Source organism: Anabrus simplex, chromosome 1 (genome assembly GCF_040414725.1).
Source record: "Anabrus simplex isolate iqAnaSimp1 chromosome 1, ASM4041472v1, whole genome shotgun sequence".
Taxonomy (NCBI): Eukaryota; Metazoa; Arthropoda; class Insecta; order Orthoptera; family Tettigoniidae; genus Anabrus; species Anabrus simplex.
This window is the reverse complement of record NC_090265.1, coordinates 967,363,365-967,383,192: the sequence shown is the minus strand read 5'-3', so window position 1 is coordinate 967,383,192 and position 19,828 is coordinate 967,363,365. Positions and strand designations below refer to the sequence as shown.

Here is a 19,828-nt window from a genome sequence, read left to right as displayed (position 1 = left end):
CCAGATGAATCTCTGCTTCTAAAGAGAATTACATTGCCAATAGAGTAACCTTGACGAGAAAAGGAGGCTTTCCTGTGAGCCGTCGTATTCACCGTGGTACAAGAAAATATATGTAGAGAAACACTATCAATGCTGTTAATACGACGTATATTTCTTATATCTACCACAGCAATACGAAAGACGGAAGAAAGTTCATTTACAGCACGATGGAGGAAGTCTGATTCCGTGGCTGAATGGTCAGTGTACTGGCCTTCGGTTCAGAGGGCTCCTGGGTTCGATTCTCGGTCGGCTGAGAATTTTAGTCACGTCTGGTTAATTTATGTAGCTCGGGGGCTGGGTGTTTTTGTTGTTCTTAATGCATAACTTCATTTACACGCAACACATCACACTATCAAACACCACATATTCACGATATTATAGTGAGTATATCCCTCCTAGGAGGGTTGGTGTCAGAAAGGGCATCCGGATGTAAAACTGGGTTGACTCTACACATAGTGCCAACCCCAAGTAACTAGCGAAAAGGCCAGGAAGAATAAGAATAATAACGAAGAAAAGAGATATTGAACTCTGTCGCGGACTGTCAAAATCACCATTAAGGTGTTCTTGTCTAAACTAATGTCACTTACATCGACTCCGGATCTCTTCTCATCCCAGCCTAGACCAGATGCGTACTGCAGACCGAATTCATTGTACAGTTGTTCCGCCATCTCACGGTAGTTCTTATTGTTGGTAGCTTTGAACAACCACATGGCGCTCCACGCCAACTCGTCGCCGTAGCCAGAAGAGCTGAAAGACAAGAGAAGTTAGTATTAGTTCGGATGCTCTCGGCAACAGGAAAGAGGTGGGTAGATTTTCCTCCTAAACAACAGTAAACTACTTATCTCATTTTCCTAGGACGCCTCTTTACTAACGTCAGAGATTTCTACATTAGCTGGTTGTTGAACTATTTGGAATCCAACCTGCCTTTCCACGGACGGCTCGCATTAGATGGGCGGTTTCATTGTTATTAAGTTTACGCTTTTTAAAGTCATTTAGATAGTGTGTACTAAGATAAAATACCTAAAATACCAGAATGTATTCAAAGAATCGGGGGTGGAGGATTGCAAAGTATAAAAACATAGACTTCAGACATATATTCTACTTCTAAGTGGAAGTTTGAATACGAATTTGTGAGACGGTTAGGTCCCGTTATGGGCGATGAATACTAAGCATCGTGCAAATTTTGCATATCTAATTTAATGGTGGAGAAAGCCATCATTAAACAGCATGTCCCTAGTATTTGACGCAAGAACAGCTTGGTTGCGACGGTTCTTGCTTTTCACAACGTGTAGAAAAGTAATGTTTCTAAGTTGGGAGACGATTAGCAAAATATGCGATAGTTTATGCGATAATTTTAGCATTGTTGTACCGTATCACGTTCGTCGAATATTTCTGTTTCATGTAATATTTCATATTCATGTATCTTGTATGTATGCATGGAGTGATTAGAGTCACGCAATCTACTGAGTCAAATTGGAACGGATCGAGAGCTTTGTACTTGCGTACTTTCCTTATCACAAAGCAGAGTCACGCAATCTACTGAGTCAAATTGGAACGGATCGAGAGCTTTGTACTCGTGTACTTTCCTCATCACAAAGCACTCTAGTGAGTTGGCGCCATTTCTGGTACGCTGCAATAACCCATGTTCGGGTGTCTAGAAACGTCTCTCCATCCGAAGTGATAAGCAAACTGATTTACTTCAATTGTGTTATCTTGAGGAGATGATGACATCCCAGCCGCAAAGGTGATCCTTCAAGCTTAGAGTCCGATCTTCTAAACTCTGTCAGTTTCGATCGCCAAAAAACACTTCATCACCATACAAGATTGTCTGTTGGTGAGGTACTCGTATTTGTATATCAGCTGTCACTGTATTCATGCATAAGGTGAACACAAGGGGTGAGAGTGCTGATCCTTGGTGAACTCCAACATTCAGAGAAAGAGGTAGTGAAGTTCCATCTGGACAGTGTACCGTATCTGAGACATTTCGACGAAGGATCTAAATACATCGCACATCGGCTTTCGGAAAGTCATGTTTACGAAGAGCTTTCCAGATGACCTCCAGCGATACCGTGTCAAAGGCCTTCTCCGGATCGAAGAATGCCAGGAGTAGAGACCAGTTCATTTCTCTGTGTACATCAATAAGCAGGCGAACGCCATGAATTGCACTAGTTGTGATGAGCCCCTTCACGAATCCATCTAGCTGTGGGAAACTTCTGCAGGATTTCGGTTGCTGCTATGTGTATTTGATTTGTTGCTTCCTTCTGCATGGATTCTACTGGCTCGTCAACGTTCACGCTTAACGGGTTGATCCTCGATATAAACGAAATACCTTTCCCTGTTGAGCGTATAACATTTTATCTTCTCCGGGCCAGTTTTCTGTGGACGATTCGCTTTAATATTTCCTATTCGCATATCCAGGACAAGCAGTCGGTGTTGTGATCCTACATCGTAATCAGATGTTATTACCGAAGCATCCGTCACTAGTTCGAGGTTGTGCAGTTTTACCAGCCAGTAATCAATCGTGTGGATAATTCTTCACTTGTGTATGTGCTGGTAATGATGAAAATAACGACAATAATAATAATAATAATAATAATAATAATAATAATAATAATAATAATAATAATAATAATATGTTGAGGAAAGGTATGTCAAATTTATTCGATATTATCGTCACGACCTGCCAACACAGCTGAGCAGATTATTCACATCTGTTAACTTCCTATACAAGGGTTCAGAAATAGTACGATGATCGTGTCGCTATAAGCTAGCATTCGGGAGATTGTGGATTCGAATCCGATTAACGATAGCACTGAAGTTGTTTTCAGTGCTTTCTCCGCTTTCACGCCAGGCAATTCGATGACCTAGAATGAATACTTCGTATCTCACAAAGTTCTTCCTATCCATAATATTTTCCCTTAAGACTGGTTACGCCTCCCAGTCACACATGAATATGTAATCCATCAGAACAATGTTCGTTGTGTTCTTTTTTCCTATGCCGGTGTGTGAAGGAAAATGAACCTTACCGTACCGTACTATAGGAAAGTATGTCTGCGTGACCTACTGTATTTACTAACTCCTAGAGTATAATTTTTATACGGTTAATTATTCTTTACTCATAAGCATAGGAAAACAAACCCAACGAACATTGTTCTGATGGACTACATATCAATATGTGGCTGGAAGGCGTGACCAGTCTTAAGGTAAATAATGGATAGGAAGAACTTTGTGAGATACGAGATATTCAATCTAGGCCATCGAATTGTATCTTGATTAACGGCACGGTCGCATTCTACCCTTCCCTATTCCATTGTTTCTGAAAACGTATATGCGTTAGCAAGGTGTTATTATTATTATTATTATTATTATTATTATTATTATTATTATTATTATTATTATTAAAGCGACTGTATTGTGGCGAAGTTAGGGATCCCTACCATTTTTTACACCTAACCACTTTCATGTACAAAGTATATAAATGAGTGCTAATTTACAGCATAATTTTTTACATATATTTTTTACACTCATCAAAGGAAATGGTACCACATAAATACTTACCGATAGAAATTTGCAGCATCAGTGATGGAGTCTGAGTAGACAGCTCGGTGTTTAGTGGCAAAGCTGAACAGCTGGGCAGCATGACTTCGTAGAGTCTTGGAGTAGTTGGGGTCCACATTAGCGAACACGAGGGATGCGGCGGCCAGGGCAGCAGCGGTCTCTCCAGCCAAGTCGGATCCTAGATGGGAGCATTCATCAAGTGAATATTCGTGCTTCACTTCAATTACTTCTTGATATATGTTTCACTACCTCTTTCTCTACACATCTAGCACCTTGTTTTCCGATGTCATATGGATAGTCATACAATACAGTATCCGTAAAAACAAACAACATTCTCTGAACATCATTATAACATGCAAGGTGACGGCGGCAACACGTACAGCATGTGTTCAAAATGTGCACCTTCACATCTGATGCATTGTTCAGAATGGTCCTGTATATCGTCCAACATACTGATGAACACAGCTTGCCGTAGGGTGACAAAGGACGACTGTATCCTCCTCGTAATTCGGGAACATTCCTAGGTAGGTCATCTGACTGGAAAGAGAGGACCATGCACCTTGACTTCGCTACTTGAAAGAAGAGAAATAAATAGAAAATGCCCCATATATAGGCACGAGATATGGGGAGTGGTAGGGTATGGATCTCCTAGGTGACGGCGCAGAAGGGCAAGTGAGCCCTCGCGGTGTGGGCAGCAGCTCCAATTTCCTTCATCCATGGTCGTTGTAGTGGCGGGTTTCTGATGACATGGAGCACTGTTTGCTGTTCAGAGCATGTTTATAATATCAGCACTGTTTAGACAAGTGGATGATTTCCAAAGATTACTTTTTAATGGTATTTTCAGTACTAATACAACGAGAGCTTAAGATACTTATCTAGAGGGAATGTGGAGCTAATGTGGAGTTGTATTTATTTTGACTAATTAGCGAATAACTACATAATTAAACAAGTAATGATAAGAAAAATGCCTAGAGATATTAGAAATACATAAATATTCATAACCTATACACAGAACAAATCTTCCAGCAAGCAAATGTATTGTGTTATTCCTTTGGGTCGCTGTCCCCCGATATATCGGCTTTATCAGAATAATACCATTACGTCCCGTTCGTTGTGCGATCTGTGGTCAAATGTATTATTGAAGATGTTTTAGGGTTCTATTGTGATGAATGTATATAAAAGCAAGTGCAAGCCGGTGTGGTATAACGAAAATAATAATACAAAAAACAGGTAATGTTGTGGCCATAAACCGCTGATGATTGGTTGAAGTACTTGATATTCGTATACTGGATTGGTCACTAGACCCAATACCTAAGCAGCTTTGAATACCATAAGAATTCAACCTAATTTCAAATTAAATGTATATTGTTTAGCCGTTGCTAAGATAGCTCAGCTCAAGACGGACTATATGACTTAGTTGCTTAGATGTCCATCTCCTTTGCTCAATGTATCAGCAGCAGTATCAGAGTTTCAGTAGACAGACTATTTTTACGGTGATATTCTGGCAATGATATTATATAACCGTTTTAACAATCTTAGAGGAAAGACAACCCGAACGATGAGGGGAATTCAAGAAGTGACGAAAGGCCCGAGTACTCACAGACTTAATGCCGTCGGAGTCAGAAGAGGATTTGACTAAGAAGAGTGAAGTTAAAAGGAAGAAGGCCAGGAAATAGAAATTGGTGGTAATGATTAACTCAGTGGTTGCCACACCAAAGTCTAACAATTTCTGAGCTACTGACTTACGCTAATCTGTCCCTGAAACCGTTTCCAAGTTCAAGTTTAATTTCAGTTTAAATTCTACAGAGTCCATGTGGCCTAAAGAGAGGATTCGTAGAGACACGAGAACCTTCATAGGAAATGAATGTGTCGATGATAATGATGATGATGGTGATGATGTTGATGATGATGCTTATTGTTTAAAGGGCCTAACATCTAGGTCATCGGCCCAATTACTGTATTTTTTAGATTTGTCGGATGCTATGTTCAACGTCTTAGGTAAATAGCAGAGTGCTATGATAGTGAAAGTGGAATTCTTACCTGTCAGAATAGCCTATCTTCCGTGTAGGCAGTTCTGAAGCTGAGTAGTCACAATACTGATTTCACAGACATCAACAGTTAGAGTGGCAAATGAAGAAAATTAATGTTATTGGTTTTACGAACCACTATGTTTACCGATACCTAAGATACCGAGGTGTCCGAATTATGCCCCACACGAGCTCTTTTACGTGCTAGTAAATCTGCCGTCTTGAGTCTGACGTATTAGAGCACCTTCAAATACTAATGGACTGAGCTGGAATGAATGGAAAGTTGCAATAGTAGCACCGATGGTAAACGGAAAGAAAAGTCAGGTTGTAAATTTCTCCAAGAGGAAAAGTCCTCTCAGTTTTACGTGCTGTGTTGGCGGCGTAATAATATCGGGTTCACTCTCAGTATCTAGGTGTTAATACAAGGACTGATTTTCATTGGAGTATTCGTATTAATGGGGTTATCAAGAAAGGTTACAGATCTTTTCTCGGGTTGTTTTAAAGATGTAAAGAAGAGGGCGTGTAAGTATGTCGTAAGACCCTAATTAGAGTATGGTTCCAATGTATAGAACCCCACAATCAGGACTACTTGATGTGATAACTGGACGAGATCCAAAGAAAAGCAGCATGATTTGTTCTGGGTGATTTCCGACAAAAGCGCGATGCTACGAAAACGTTGCAAATTTTGGGCAGGGAAGACTTGGGAGCGAGGAGGCGCTTGACTAGGTGGTATATTCTGAGTTGTCAGTGGAAAGATGGCGTAGAATGACATTAGTAGACGAATAAGCTTGAGCGAAACTTTTAAAAGTAGGAAATATCATAATATGAAGATAAAGTTGGAATTCAAGATGACTAGTTGGAAAAATGTTCATTTATAGGACGAGGATAATGGAATTGGAGAACATTATAAAGGGAAATATTCGATACATTTCCAACCTCTCAGAGAACGTTAAGGAAAATCTAGGTAAACAATTGATAGGGAATCTGCCACCTGAGCGACAGCTCTAAATGCAGATCATTGATGACTCCTTGATGATTGATTGAACCTACCTACTTGAGCTCAGACTACCTTCCGTCTACCGTCAGAGCTACTCAGCCCGGTCAAACGGGTACAATATAGAGGCGTAACAGTGGAATTATTCTCTATGAAAACTCAAGTTCTACTTAACATTGCAGATGACGTCTTTCCGTACCTGGACGACTCTCATCGATGTAGTAAGCTGGACGAGCCATATGCATGTCTTCTGGTCGACTCCAGTTGTCATGATCGGGCTGTCCCTGACCAACTTGACCGTACAGCTTGTTGGCGGACACATGGCATTTGATGAAGTAGTCTGTAGCCCACCTGATGGCCCGTCTAACCTCATCCAGCTGTCCAGCTGCAGAGTAACCCTTTTCGTAGGAGATCACTCCCCAAGACAACATCGTTGTGGTGAAGGCCATGGGGAAGCCGAACTTCACAAAATCTCCAGCTGAAAATAGAACACAAAAGTTAATTTTTGACATCAATTAAAGAAGCATTTATTTTATGTTAATATATTCATTAACCCCTGTTCGATCATTTATCCGGGGAGACTTGACATCCAGCCGTACATCCTTCTTATTGAAGTCCATCGTTCAGTCACCCTGAGCAACCCGCATTCAACAGTTTAGCTGTATTCTGTCCTAGCATGTCGCATTAGAGGAAGATCGAAGAATAATCGATAATAAATCGAGTTGAATCGGTGCAAAATTGAAAGCCCGTACGGAAGAAAAGAAGGTTATCGTTTCTAAATCAATCGTGTAGATTGGAAAAAACGAATACCAACAGTGGAGCGGTTCCCCAAAGAAAAATAATATGAATATGAGGGATGTCCTTTGTGGTGTAAGATAGCCAAGACAAAATAAAGAAATATATATATATTTCCATGTTTCAACATGTTCAATACAACATCCCTTATTTCCTCTTTTTATTTTTTTCACGCCTTTAATGAAACACTCTGGTCTAATCTACTGTGCAGTTGAGATACCTGGATGGGTTCAAGATAATCTTGAACTGCCTTTGTTTGATGATGTTTGTTGCTTAAAGGGGCCTAACAGCTAGGTCATCGGCCCTATCTTGAACTACCATCAATTGATAGGTACACTGGACATCAGTTTAGGCCTAACTTAATTCAACTTAGCAGGATCTTAAATTCACTCTATTAATGAATGTCAGTCGAAGAAGACACTTTACAGCTTATTGTAAGTTACGTTTGTGAAGCCCGAACAACAGCATGTTCAGGTGCACTATGAGTTGATTAGCCCTGCTTGAAACTGAACGCTGAGCTTCTATAATGGGAGAGCAGGAATTATTTTTTTCATAAACTCACCGTCGTAATATCCTCCAGTGAGATCCTCGCCATTGTTCCCTCTGTCGTTGAGAGCTGAGTCCTTGCGCCATGACACCAGAGGATCCATGTTCGACAACTTACCAGAGCGCTGTGCCTGGTAGAAGAGCAAGGACTTATACAGGACCTCGCTGTAGTCATAACCTGGGGACAATACACCAATATTATCATATCTGTATATATATTTTGCACCCATGAGGCGAATAGGCTCACGGATAAATTAATCAATTTATCAGATTTGGATATGTGAATACTGCATACAGTGAATTTCACTGGACAGCAACAAAGAAACCTCTCATGACCCAAGTATATCCCCAGCATTTGGTTATAGTCACGTTTCGAGTAGAGACTTACACCATAAATGCCTTCAATAAAAATTAATGAGCCGACTGTTGACAACACCAACTGAAAGCTTCCCACGCGAAAGCGGATATCGGAACAAAAGGAGCCACAGCTAGAAGAAAGACGAGGAAAGAGGATGGCAGAAATGAACAGAGAGACACCCTACACCCATTGATAAAGTGGTTTGGTCCTAGTTACATGACGTCATAACATTATTCAAAAATCATAACATCGAAAATTTCAACCGCCTTACGGTAGTAATAATCTCAGGTACAGTAGTTCATTTTCGCTACTGAGAGGCGAATTAAGGACGAAATACAGTGCTCTCGTCTTTATATAATTAAGAATACATTTTGTGATAAGTGCTAAACTAAAACATGGATAATTGGTTAGGTGCAACTACGTCGTAAAAATGTGTGAAGTAGATTCGTCGAAGAGAAAGTGCGGAAGGTCGGTAAGTCGTTACAAATCCACTAGGAGAAAAAACACCAGTGACGCGGATCAGTTTATTTAAATGTGCACGAAAGATTTTTATAATTTTGTGCAGCAGTGCAATGGCACCAATTTTTGGAAACATAGACAATATTTAGTTGATTAATTAAGCTACAGAAATCAGAGATATCAACGTGAATTGACCATATCACTCCGCCACACCCTCTCCAAAAAATAGTTTCGGAGCATGGTTTGAGAATTTTACAAAATAGACTGAGGACGCCGGGAAGGAATCAGTTGTACTCTCGTTCTTACGTCTTACAGGCAGTCTGTATACAGTCTTAAGTCTTGCAGTTAGTAAACAGTGTGGTACATTCATTCCTACTTCTTACAGTCAGTTAGCTCTCAGCTACGATTTTTCTAAGGGTGGGACTTCCCCGTTATTTGGTATCAGTCGCGTCGCAGTGATATTAACTTCGTGTAGGAAGAGAGTTGAAAACATGCCAAGATTTCCGCGAAGCAGTACCTTTCGGCGTGTCTGACTCAAAAAAATGTGTAAGTTGTACTTCATAAACTTTAATCAGACTTGCATCTTTAAAAAAGTCATGTGGGATGAAATCGTGTAATTAATTTAACAAGCTCAAAAATGCTGAACAGTGAAGATAACTTATTGTCAGAGAAGTGGCCACAATAATCTAGCGATTGATAAAAATAAGTAGAGAAGTAAGCAGTTGAAAGACAGTAAAATTCAGTAATGTCGCAGTTTTGTACAAGCAGAAGGGTAGACGGTAGCCAGCCATTCTCATAGCATAAAGCGAAAACGGTGAAGGGTACATTCCAAAGGAGAGTCCAGTTCAAGACAAAGGAATAATGACCACTAAGTTCTGTTTACAACCAGATATCGGGAGCCGGAAACTGCAGAGGGAGAAGACGTCTGAACAGCTGATCGGTAAAGGATTAATTCGGTTAGGTGAATCGTTTTATTCCAGATACAAACGTGGGTTATAATCTAATTGTATAATTTTTATTTGTGGAATTACTGTGTAATATAGAATGAGTTTCATAATTAACTTGTAATAAATTGTTGCGTGTGATTTGTGAATTAAAAATGCATTCCATCGGTGTATTCTATTGGTCATATAACATGATAACGAATGTCGTCATGAAATAACTTCGCCATGGAAACTAGGACCGACAGAATGCAGTAGCAACCGATGATTCATTAATAAGGTTAAAAAAAAATGAATTTACCATTTTTGTATTTAATATGACGGTGAGCAAAGCGTTGTCCATGTAAGAATGCAATTAGAATCCCCAGGTGGAGGATTATGTGATTAATTATAAATGTAAAAGTCGAATTCACGTACCTAAATATAATAAAATTTATAATAATAATGATTATAGTCCATTTGAGAGATGGGAGCAGTCGGGTTTAACGATCGGGATTTGAATGTTTTAATCTAGCATCATGGATGAGATAAATTTCAAGGGTATCGGTGTCATTTTTAAAATATTTGTTCTTATAATCTGAGATATCCGACGCCTATCAGAATTAATATACCAATAATTTTGTTCGAGGGTGGTTTACCACAATAATGATAAGAAGAATAATAAAAGAGAAGGAGAGGAGGAAAATATCAGTTAAAGTTTGCCAAATATACCAAATCTTTGTAGTTAGCGTGTACTTTGTAATAATTGGTCACAGTGATAATTTATGTCCATAATAAATAAATAACCGAATAGGTGTGCATAATAAAAATAAATAACAATAATAAATTTATTTTGAACGTATAATGAATTCATCTGAGGTAGCGTATGATCGTCATGTAGTAAAATATAAAACAGTGTAATTGAATATTATGTATAATAATAATAATAATAATAATAATAATAATAATAATAATAATAATAATAATAATAATAATAATAATAATAATAATAATAATAATAATTTTTTATGTCAGAATTTACAAGGAAAGATTCATAATTATCGGCGAGTTTTAGTTGTAGAAGGAAAAATGTATTGTGTAGGCAATCATATTTTGATTACAGAAATAGTAATTCCGTATTGGTAAATACGGAATCCATTGCTAACTTGCAGGAGATGCTAATAATTGAGATGTATACGATTAAGAGGTCCAAGTGAAAGATTGAAAATACGATCACGAGCATAATATGATATCCATTGTGTAGTTAATAGGTGAAATAAGAATGTAGAAACTGGAACGGCCGCGTCGTGAAGAAAGTATGTGATAATCGTCGTTAAGGTATAGAATATGACATGTTAATATAATATAACTAGCTGATGTACCCGTGCTTCGCTACGGGATTCTCAGAAAGACTGACTTTCTGGTTTTCCTAACCTAAAATCAACATAGGTCATTACAAAAACGTAAGTATGAATGTAGCGATTAAAAGCAATGATGTCATATAAAATACTCGATCAAATGGAAAGCCGCACGTTTTATCACTTTTAACGAACAGTGCTGCGGTTAGATTGCGGTGCCAATCTAATAGTCCGAAGTTCCAGAGCTGGGATGACCAGGCCGCAGATTGCCATGAACACTCATCTGTCATTATTCCGCTAAATATACACACTGTTCATTCCAATCAGTACCTCAGAGTAGGGATTGAATAGCCCGAATGCTATGATGATCCAGTGTGTTACGTACCAGTAGTATCAGAAAATTTATAAACCAGGGGAATGGCATGCTAAAGAAGAAAGTTATCTAACTCACCAGCTACTTCCCATCAATATTCAGGCAGGCTGTTACACTCTGTCCGACTGGGCGAGTTGACCGTGTGGTTAGCGGTGCGCAGCTGTGAGCTTGCATCCGAGAGATTGTCGGCAGCGCTGAAGATGGTATTCCGTGGTTTTCCACTTTCACACCAGTCAAATGTTGGGCCTGTACCTTAATTAAGGCCTAAGGCACTCCTAGTCCTTTCCTATCCCATCGTCGCCATAAAACCTATCTATGTCGGTGCGACGTAAATCTAATAAAAAATACTCTGTACGCAGCAGTAATCCTATCTACCGGAGATGAGGGGCAACAGAAGACACAAAGCACATCAGGACAAACAATGGTCAATGTAATGTTATTGTTGATCAGTGTTATGAGCTTTCTATATTGTAGGCCTACACATTTAGTTTTCTTTCAACTCTGTGATTTGTGAAATATTTTATACCGTAAACTGTAGTTTCTTATTCTCCGACTTTACATACCGATTTTCATTAAATACTGTTTACCCATTTTCTCGTTACTCGGCGCTGATATGGACTTAGTAACAAAAATTCAAATTCATGAATATCTTGGTGATCATAGCCAGTACGGTAACAATGTATAAGACAGGAATAATAGGAAATTTAATACTATATAACCTTAGTTATCTAGCATTCATCGACTACACTTCTAATAAGAAATATTTGAGAATTACATTTTAGGCCTTCCCCTAAACTACCATTTCACTCAGCGTGAATAAAATAATTTACAGCCTAGACTATAGCAACTTATTTCCTGACTTTGCATACCGATTTTCATCACGATAGGACTACTAATAACAACAATATTTGAGAACTAAATTTTAGGCCTTCCCCTAAACTAACATTTTTCTCAGCGTGAATACAATTATTGACAGCCTAGATTGTAGCAATTTATTCACCAACTTTGCATACCTATTTTCTTTAAAATACGACCACTAATAACATAAATAGTTGAGAATTCAATTTTAGGCCTTCCCCTAAACTACCATTTCACTCAGCGTGAGTAAATTGATTAATAGCCTAGATTGTAGTGGCTCATCCCCCGACTTCACATACCGATTTTCATTAGACCACTAATAACATAAATAGTTGAGAATTCAATTTTAGGCCTTCCCCTAAACTACCATTTCACTCAGCGTGAGTAAAATGATTTATAGCCTAGATTGTAGAGGCTTATCCCCCGACTTCACATACCAATTTTCATTAAATTCTCTTCAACCGTTTTCTCGTGATGCGTGTACATACATACAGACAGACAGACAGACAGACAGACAGACAGACAGACAGACAGACAGACAGACAGACAGACAGACAGACAGACAGACAGAAATTACGGAAAAGTAAAAAATGCAGTTTCTTGTTACTATGGACATGACCGATACAGAAATACCATTATTTTCAAATTCTGAGCAATGTACAGACAAAACTCTTATTTTATATATATAGATATAATATAATTAGTTCGATGAATCGGAGCTCAAATCTATGTGGATAAATATGAAATGAAAATAATAAGAGGTGTTGAATACGCCAGTATGTAGCAGGGATGACAAGATATTAGAAAAAAGAATGAAAGATCAAGTCATTATTTCAGAGACGAAGATTCTCGTAGACATTACCGTGAAAACAAAATGAACCAATGAAGATGTGAGATCAATAAACGAGGAAGGTGCGTGAATGTCAAATTATGTTGTAAATTCAACGTAGATATTGTAGTTCATGTTTATGTGCTTTTGTTATGTTATATTTTGATGAACGCTATGTTGACAGTGTTGTGTATATTTGTACGTACTTTTCAAGGGCGTTTTGATCCTTGATTTAATAATATGAAGGAAGGACAAACCGGTGGTCATCGTTATTAAATTGCAACATTTCTCTTTATCTCAGTAAAATACATAAATCATCACAAACAAAAAAATGTAACTGTGAGATTATGTCATATCATTGAACCGTGTTGGTTAAGAGTGCGAAAACCTGCCGCAATTGTACACAAAGTAATAGGTTGTATGTTAGTGGTTGCTAAGAGTGAGCAGGGGTATAATTTCTATATGTGTAGAAAGGTGAGTTCAATTGATCAATGGCAGAACAAAATGTGTTTAGAAATGTAAAAGTTTCCAATGACTGTCACAGTGAGTAACTTTATATTTTTCGTGGCTGATAAATTGATTTATTTTTCATTGTATTAAATTTGAAGAGAGCCATTTGATAATAGTGTGTGTGTGTAAAATAACAACAAAAGAAATTTTGTTTTAGAAATGAAATGGTGTATGGATTTTAGTGCCGGGAGTGTCCGAGGACAAGTTCGGCTCGCCAGATAAAGGTCTTTCGATTTGACACCTGTAGGCGACCTCCGCGTCGTGATGAGGATGAAATGATGACGAAGATGACGCATACACCCAGTCCCCGTGTCAGAGATATTAACCATGAGCGGTCAAAATTCCCGACCCTGCCGGGAATCGAACTCGGGACACTTGTGACCAAAGGCCAGCACGCTAACTATTTGGCCATGGAGCCGGACTATGTTTTAGGGATAAGAGTGTGTGGTCATGGGTGAATTGGTTTCGCACGGTTAACAGCCTGCAATGCTAGGTTATCTAACTATTTCTCCTTAATTGGTTTATCACTGTAATGATCTTATTTTATCGATCATGTTGGTCTTAGGAATCAATAATCCTAATTCCCTCAGCAGTTGAATTACTTTTTTATTATTTTCTTTGTATATAATTAATTATTAAGTTGATTTTTGAGTCATTCTTGAATGCAGTTAGCTGATAGTTTTCCTTTTGATATTGTCTATTGGATATTGTTATTTCAGGATATCATTTTTATTCTGTGGCATTTGCGCTCACTTGAGCGGTAGTAAATTCATTCCAATTTTCCAATTTCAGTTAACTTTAATCTTGGTTTGATTTCATGTTTATTGTCAATAAATTATATTAATTGGTTTCAAATCAGTCGGGGCTACGTTGTTGTAAATTAACTTGACCCATAGTAGTTATTTAGATCCCCCATCGGCCCTAAATTCGAAGAAACATGGTCGGTCCAGCCCTGAGGTAAGTTTCTGCGTGTGCGGTTAGTATCATTTTCTTTGCAGCAGCCAAGGCAAAATCTACGAGAGGATCGCCAGCACAAGTCTGCAATGCTAAGTTACCTAACTATTTCGCATTAATTGGTTTATCACTGTAATGATCTTATTTTATTTGTGTGTCACACACACATTACCCAATAACATTATATAACATTTCTCCGGTGTTAATAAAGATTTATGCCCGTTTCACTGCTGGTTTTGATCATAAATGAATAACCTTGCTGAGTCGTTTTCAAACAATGTCCTCCTCAGTAAATGACTCTTATGTCTTGGGGCCGTTACCAACTTAATGACTAGAAAACAACTTTGTTTGATATGTTTATATAGTGTAATACATTGAATTGTGTCTTTTCATTAAGAATGTCTGTGCTTTAAGTACAGTGTGTGTATTTACTTCTCACTGCTCTAGAACGCTGATGGACACGAGAGCGCGTCTTCGAGCTCCTTCGTCCTCCGACCAGCAATAGGAGGAAGATGCAGCTCAAAACTAAGACCTCTACACGGTGTGGTGTAGGCTGAAGCGGACTGCGAGTGAGACAGAGATAGATGCATGTCCTTATTGGCGTAGTTAAGGCCATTAGGCATTCTCTTACACTAAACCAATTATTCTTCTTCTGCGCGAATGTGTCAGTTAGGACCACGCGGAATCAACATTTTTTGAGTTTTCCTCCTTGCCCAATAGTTCTTCATTTTCATCGATTGTTGTGATTTATGTTGCTCCGACCAAGTAAGTCGTGTTGGTTTCTTCTCGTATTCCTCAAATCCGCTTGTGTGAACAATTTCCCTGATTATATTCCTATTACTAAACCAATTATTATGCATTAGAATCATAAATAATATTGTCATAATTAATACCGTACTAAAAAGCACAGTTATACACAATCAAAATATTTTATAACTGAAATAAAATCTCACCCCAATGAGACATACATAGCCTACTTGCAATAATAATAATAATAATAATAATAATAATAATAATAATAATAATAATAATATCACCGCAATACTGTTGAAATAGCACGATCAATGAAAGACCAAAAACGAACAGTTCACTCGTATCCTGCTGTACCTCTGAACGCTCCGACGCTCTTTAAAGTTACGCTGTGGTTGGTATTCCTCTGATGTTATCCGGAAACGGTTCCATTCATGTGTGGCAAACACAGAAAATGAGTTATGTGTGGCAGTTCGATGAAATGAAATGAAATGTCGTATGGCTTTTAGTGCCGGGATATCCCAGGACGGGTTCGGCTCGCCAGGTGCAGGTCTTTCTATTTGACTCCCGTAGGCGACCTGTGCGTCGTGACGAGGATGAAATGATGATGAAGACAACACAAATACCCAGCCCCCGTGCCATTGGAATTAACCAATTAAGGTTAAAATCCCCGACCCGGCCGGGAATCGAACCCGGGACCCTCTGAACCGAAGGCCAGTACGCTGACCGTTCAGCCAACGAGTCGGACGGCAGTTCGATGATAAGCAATGACGAACAAGTTTGATGTTTGAGGCCTTGTATTTCTGTTATCAATATGTTAGAAGGAATGGGAACGCGAAGAAAGGTAAGATGGGGAAGATGTAGTAAGAACGCAGTGGAGGAGAGACGAAGTACGATTGTTACGACGAACATGGAGTCGTAATCACTTTAGTTCTAGGTAAGATTATGACATGTGGTCATATTTGATTAAATCGCATGCATTTTGAGCGCGCTGTGGCCTTAGGGACAATTGTGGCCTCACGTCATGGGAAAAATGGTAGTAGCATAGACATGTTGGCAAGACAGAGGAGAACAAATGAAAAGAAAGAACTGGAGGAGGAGTTCACAGAAGATGAAGATAATATATGTAGCTGGAATATAGTAGAAGATAACCACTAACGTTGTCGCTTGCTTTGAGAAAACTCACTTTTTGTTGTATAAAATATAGGCCTACTTTTCTCAGAATTTAACAAAAAATAATTTGTTTCAAATGTTAAGGAATGTTTGTCTTCATCTTATGTTTACTTTAGGGACTGCCTGGCTGAGGCGGTAGATGTGTGACCGATTCGCCTGCAAGGACAGATGTTCGATTCCCCGTCGAGAACTCGAAAAATGTAAGAAAAATGATTTTCATTGCGAGGGTTCACATAGTCCTGAGGTTCACTCAGCCCACACCAAACACGAGTACCAGGTTAATTCCTGGAGGCAAAGGTGGCCGGGAATAGAGCTCTACCCCACCACGTGCCCAGGTTACGGATAGTGGAAGCCTTTATTTTATGATCCTCCAAGGGCCTTCATGGCCTGTATGGAAATGGCCGACTTTAACTTATGTTTACTTTAACACGGCCAAATTAAATAAATTATTACGATCAAAATTACATATCAAAAACGTTAGAATAATTATTTAGAAAATTGTCCTACACAATGGAGAAGGATGCCTCTGTTATAACTAGATAATCCCCTTCTATCTGTAAAATATTAAGTCCTTGACTCCCTGTACCTCAAAACATGTGTTTGATATGACCATCTCTTACTGCTCACAAAATTCTAACAGTCTTCTGCCTCTTGAAAGCATGTTTGAATTTCATCGGAATTTGTAAAAGAGATAGGCTACCTATTGAAAAGATCGTCTTCAGCTAGGGAACGAGAATTTCTTCACTTCACTACAGTAAGCATACATTTATTACATTGTTTCTAATCAAACAAGTGGCTGCGCGGTTTGGGTCACGTAGTTATCAGTTTGCATTTGGGAGATTGTGGGTTCGAACCCCATTGTCGGCAGCCCTGAAGATTGTTTTCCGTGGTTTCCCGTTTTCATACCAGGAAAATACTAAGGCTGTACCTTAATGAAAGCCACGGCCGCTACCTATTGCTTCCTAGCCCTTTCCTATCTCTCCAACTCCGAAAATCTTTTATGTGTTAATGCGACGTTAAACAAATAGAAAAAAGTAGCTTCCTTCCCACTCCTAGGCCTTTCCTGTCACATCGTCGCCATAAGACCTGTCTGTGTCGGTGTGATGTAAAAAGAAACCGCCATTTGTAGGCGAGTAAGTCTGTTTGACGTCATATTTGTGGTTGTAATCGACGATGAGAGGCAAGTAAGAAATAAAAAGGGTTAGCGGACAATTTAATGTTTCATAACAATAACGTGTTCCCTGATATTAGCTGGTGGAAATTCAATATAATTCTTTTAAATCTAAATTTTGTTATGTAGAATGTGAAATTGGGAAAAAAAAATTCAATTCGTGACATAAGGAGATTTGATCTGTCTCGAACTTTACTGTCAGTAAACCGTCCTCGACTGGTAAGTACTCCTTACCACCCTTATGGAGTAAATTAATATTAAATGCGCGTTTTGAAAATTACGGGGATATAGGATAACTTTGAGGAAACTGGTTCTAGCTAAACCGAACCAGTATACTTTGTGTTTTGTAATATAATAATGCACAGGAGAGAACTTACCATATACAGCAGCGAGGCTGCACACCACGAAAACTAGAAGCCTCATTTCGAAGACCGCACACTGCAGCTCTTCGGTAGCCTTTATATACCACCAACTGTTCTGTTGATACAAGTGGTATTGAAAATCCACGCCCCACCAGCTGGTGCAAACACTCCCTTCTCAATTTCAGGGGTACTCAAATCTTCTGAAATAGTGTAAGCAGGAACAAGTTAGTAAGTTATTCTTCTTAATCTGTTTACCCTCCAGGGTTGGTTTTTCACTCGGAGTCAGCGAGGGATTCCACCTCTACCGCCTCAAGGGCAGTGTCCTGGAGCTTCATACTCTGGGTCGGAGGATACAACTGGGGAGGATGGCCAGTACCTCGCCCAGGCGGCCTCACCTGTTATGCTGAACAGGGGCCTTGGTGGGGGATGGGAATGAGTTAGTAAGTTAATAGGAGGAATTTGATGAAGCAATTCGCTTCACAATGGAAGTGTGGAGAATGCATGGGGATGTACCACATCTTCAATAATAAACTTCGAGGTGTCAGAATTTTTTCCATTAGCATTTCTTTAATTTGCTGAAAGCCAGTAACACGGTGATGTTTTATTTCAGCACTCTTAAATGCAACCGACCTCAGCGGAGATCGAACCCACTAGATTCGGAAGTGAGGGACAACGACTAACCTATTGAGCCACTGAGGTCGTTGGCTTCAAAAATGTATAGAATTATAGTCAAAGGAACGCACTCGACTGGAGATTCCAAATCACTACTTTCTGAAAATGAAACATATCTTTCGATTTCAGTATGAAACACCGGATCCCGTGAGATCTCCGAAGTTAAGCAACATTGGGCGTGGTCAAGATTTGGATGGGTTGCCACGCGCTGTTGGTGGGGGCTAAGGGAACGGAGGAGCGGAAAGGAACTGGCCACCCTACCGTACGTAAACTCCGGCTCAGGCACACCTCTGTGGAGGTCCGGACCTGCCTTCGGGCAGAATACACGTTACCTTACCTTATGAAAATTGTGCTCAAAATATAGTTAATAACAACCGTACGGCCTCATCTATCGTGTGCAAGCATTTTAATTTGACGCCATCTGGCTGATAGATTTCAGTTCCGACGTTCCGTTTTACTCTAGGCCTACTAGATAGCAGAGTAACCTGAATCTCTCTTGGGCGTCTGTGACTGAGTTTATAAATGAATTTTGTCGGGTAAACACCAAATGTGTTACCAGAGACCTTTTACGTGCCGACATCGTACGACAACGAGTATCGAAAAGACTTCTTCCCGCACTTCAAAAATCCGACTACATCTGCCGGGTTTGAACCCGCTATCTTGCGATCCCGAGGCCGACATTCTACCACTGTTCCACAGAGGGAACTAAAATTGTACTTATTGCCATAAAATGGTGTTACTAATCCGGGCAGAAGCACTTTTAAAACTGTGTGTCATTTTAAGTACGAAGACTACTAGCTGTCCGCCTCTGTGGTGTAGTGATTAGTGTGATTAGTTGCCACTCCCGGAGGCCCGGGTTCGATTCCCGGCACCGCCACGTAATTTGAAAAGTGGTACTCGGCCTTGGGAGGTCAACTGAGTAGAGGTGGTTTCGATTCCCACCTCAGCCATCCTCGAAGTGTTTTTCCGTGGTTTCCCACATCTCCTCCAGGCAAATGCCGCGATGGTACCTAACTTAAGGCCACGGCCGCTTCCTTCCCTCTTCCTTGTATATCCCTTCCAATCCTCCCATCCCCCCCACAAGGCCCCTGTTCAGCATAGCAGGTAGGGTAACTTGGGCGA

At 39.5% G+C, this 19,828-nt stretch overlaps 1 protein-coding gene across 1 annotated transcript in view; it reads right to left on the bottom strand.

Annotated features, from left to right (window-relative positions):
* The window catches only part of LOC136857832 (endoglucanase E-4), a 28,398-nt gene extending 10,200 nt beyond the window's left edge, over nt 1-18,198 (bottom strand). Inside the window, exons 1-5 of the mRNA XM_067136796.2 lie at nt 18,050-18,198; nt 7,976-8,137; nt 6,818-7,096; nt 3,598-3,775; nt 627-786 (exon numbers count right to left, since the gene is read on the bottom strand). Coding sequence (XP_066992897.2) covers nt 627-786; nt 3,598-3,775; nt 6,818-7,096; nt 7,976-8,137; nt 18,050-18,095 — 825 coding nt within the window. The 5' untranslated portion in view covers nt 18,096-18,198. The remainder of the gene's footprint in view (nt 1-626; nt 787-3,597; nt 3,776-6,817; nt 7,097-7,975; nt 8,138-18,049) is intronic.
* Nucleotides 18,199-19,828: the final 1,630 nt, after the last annotated feature.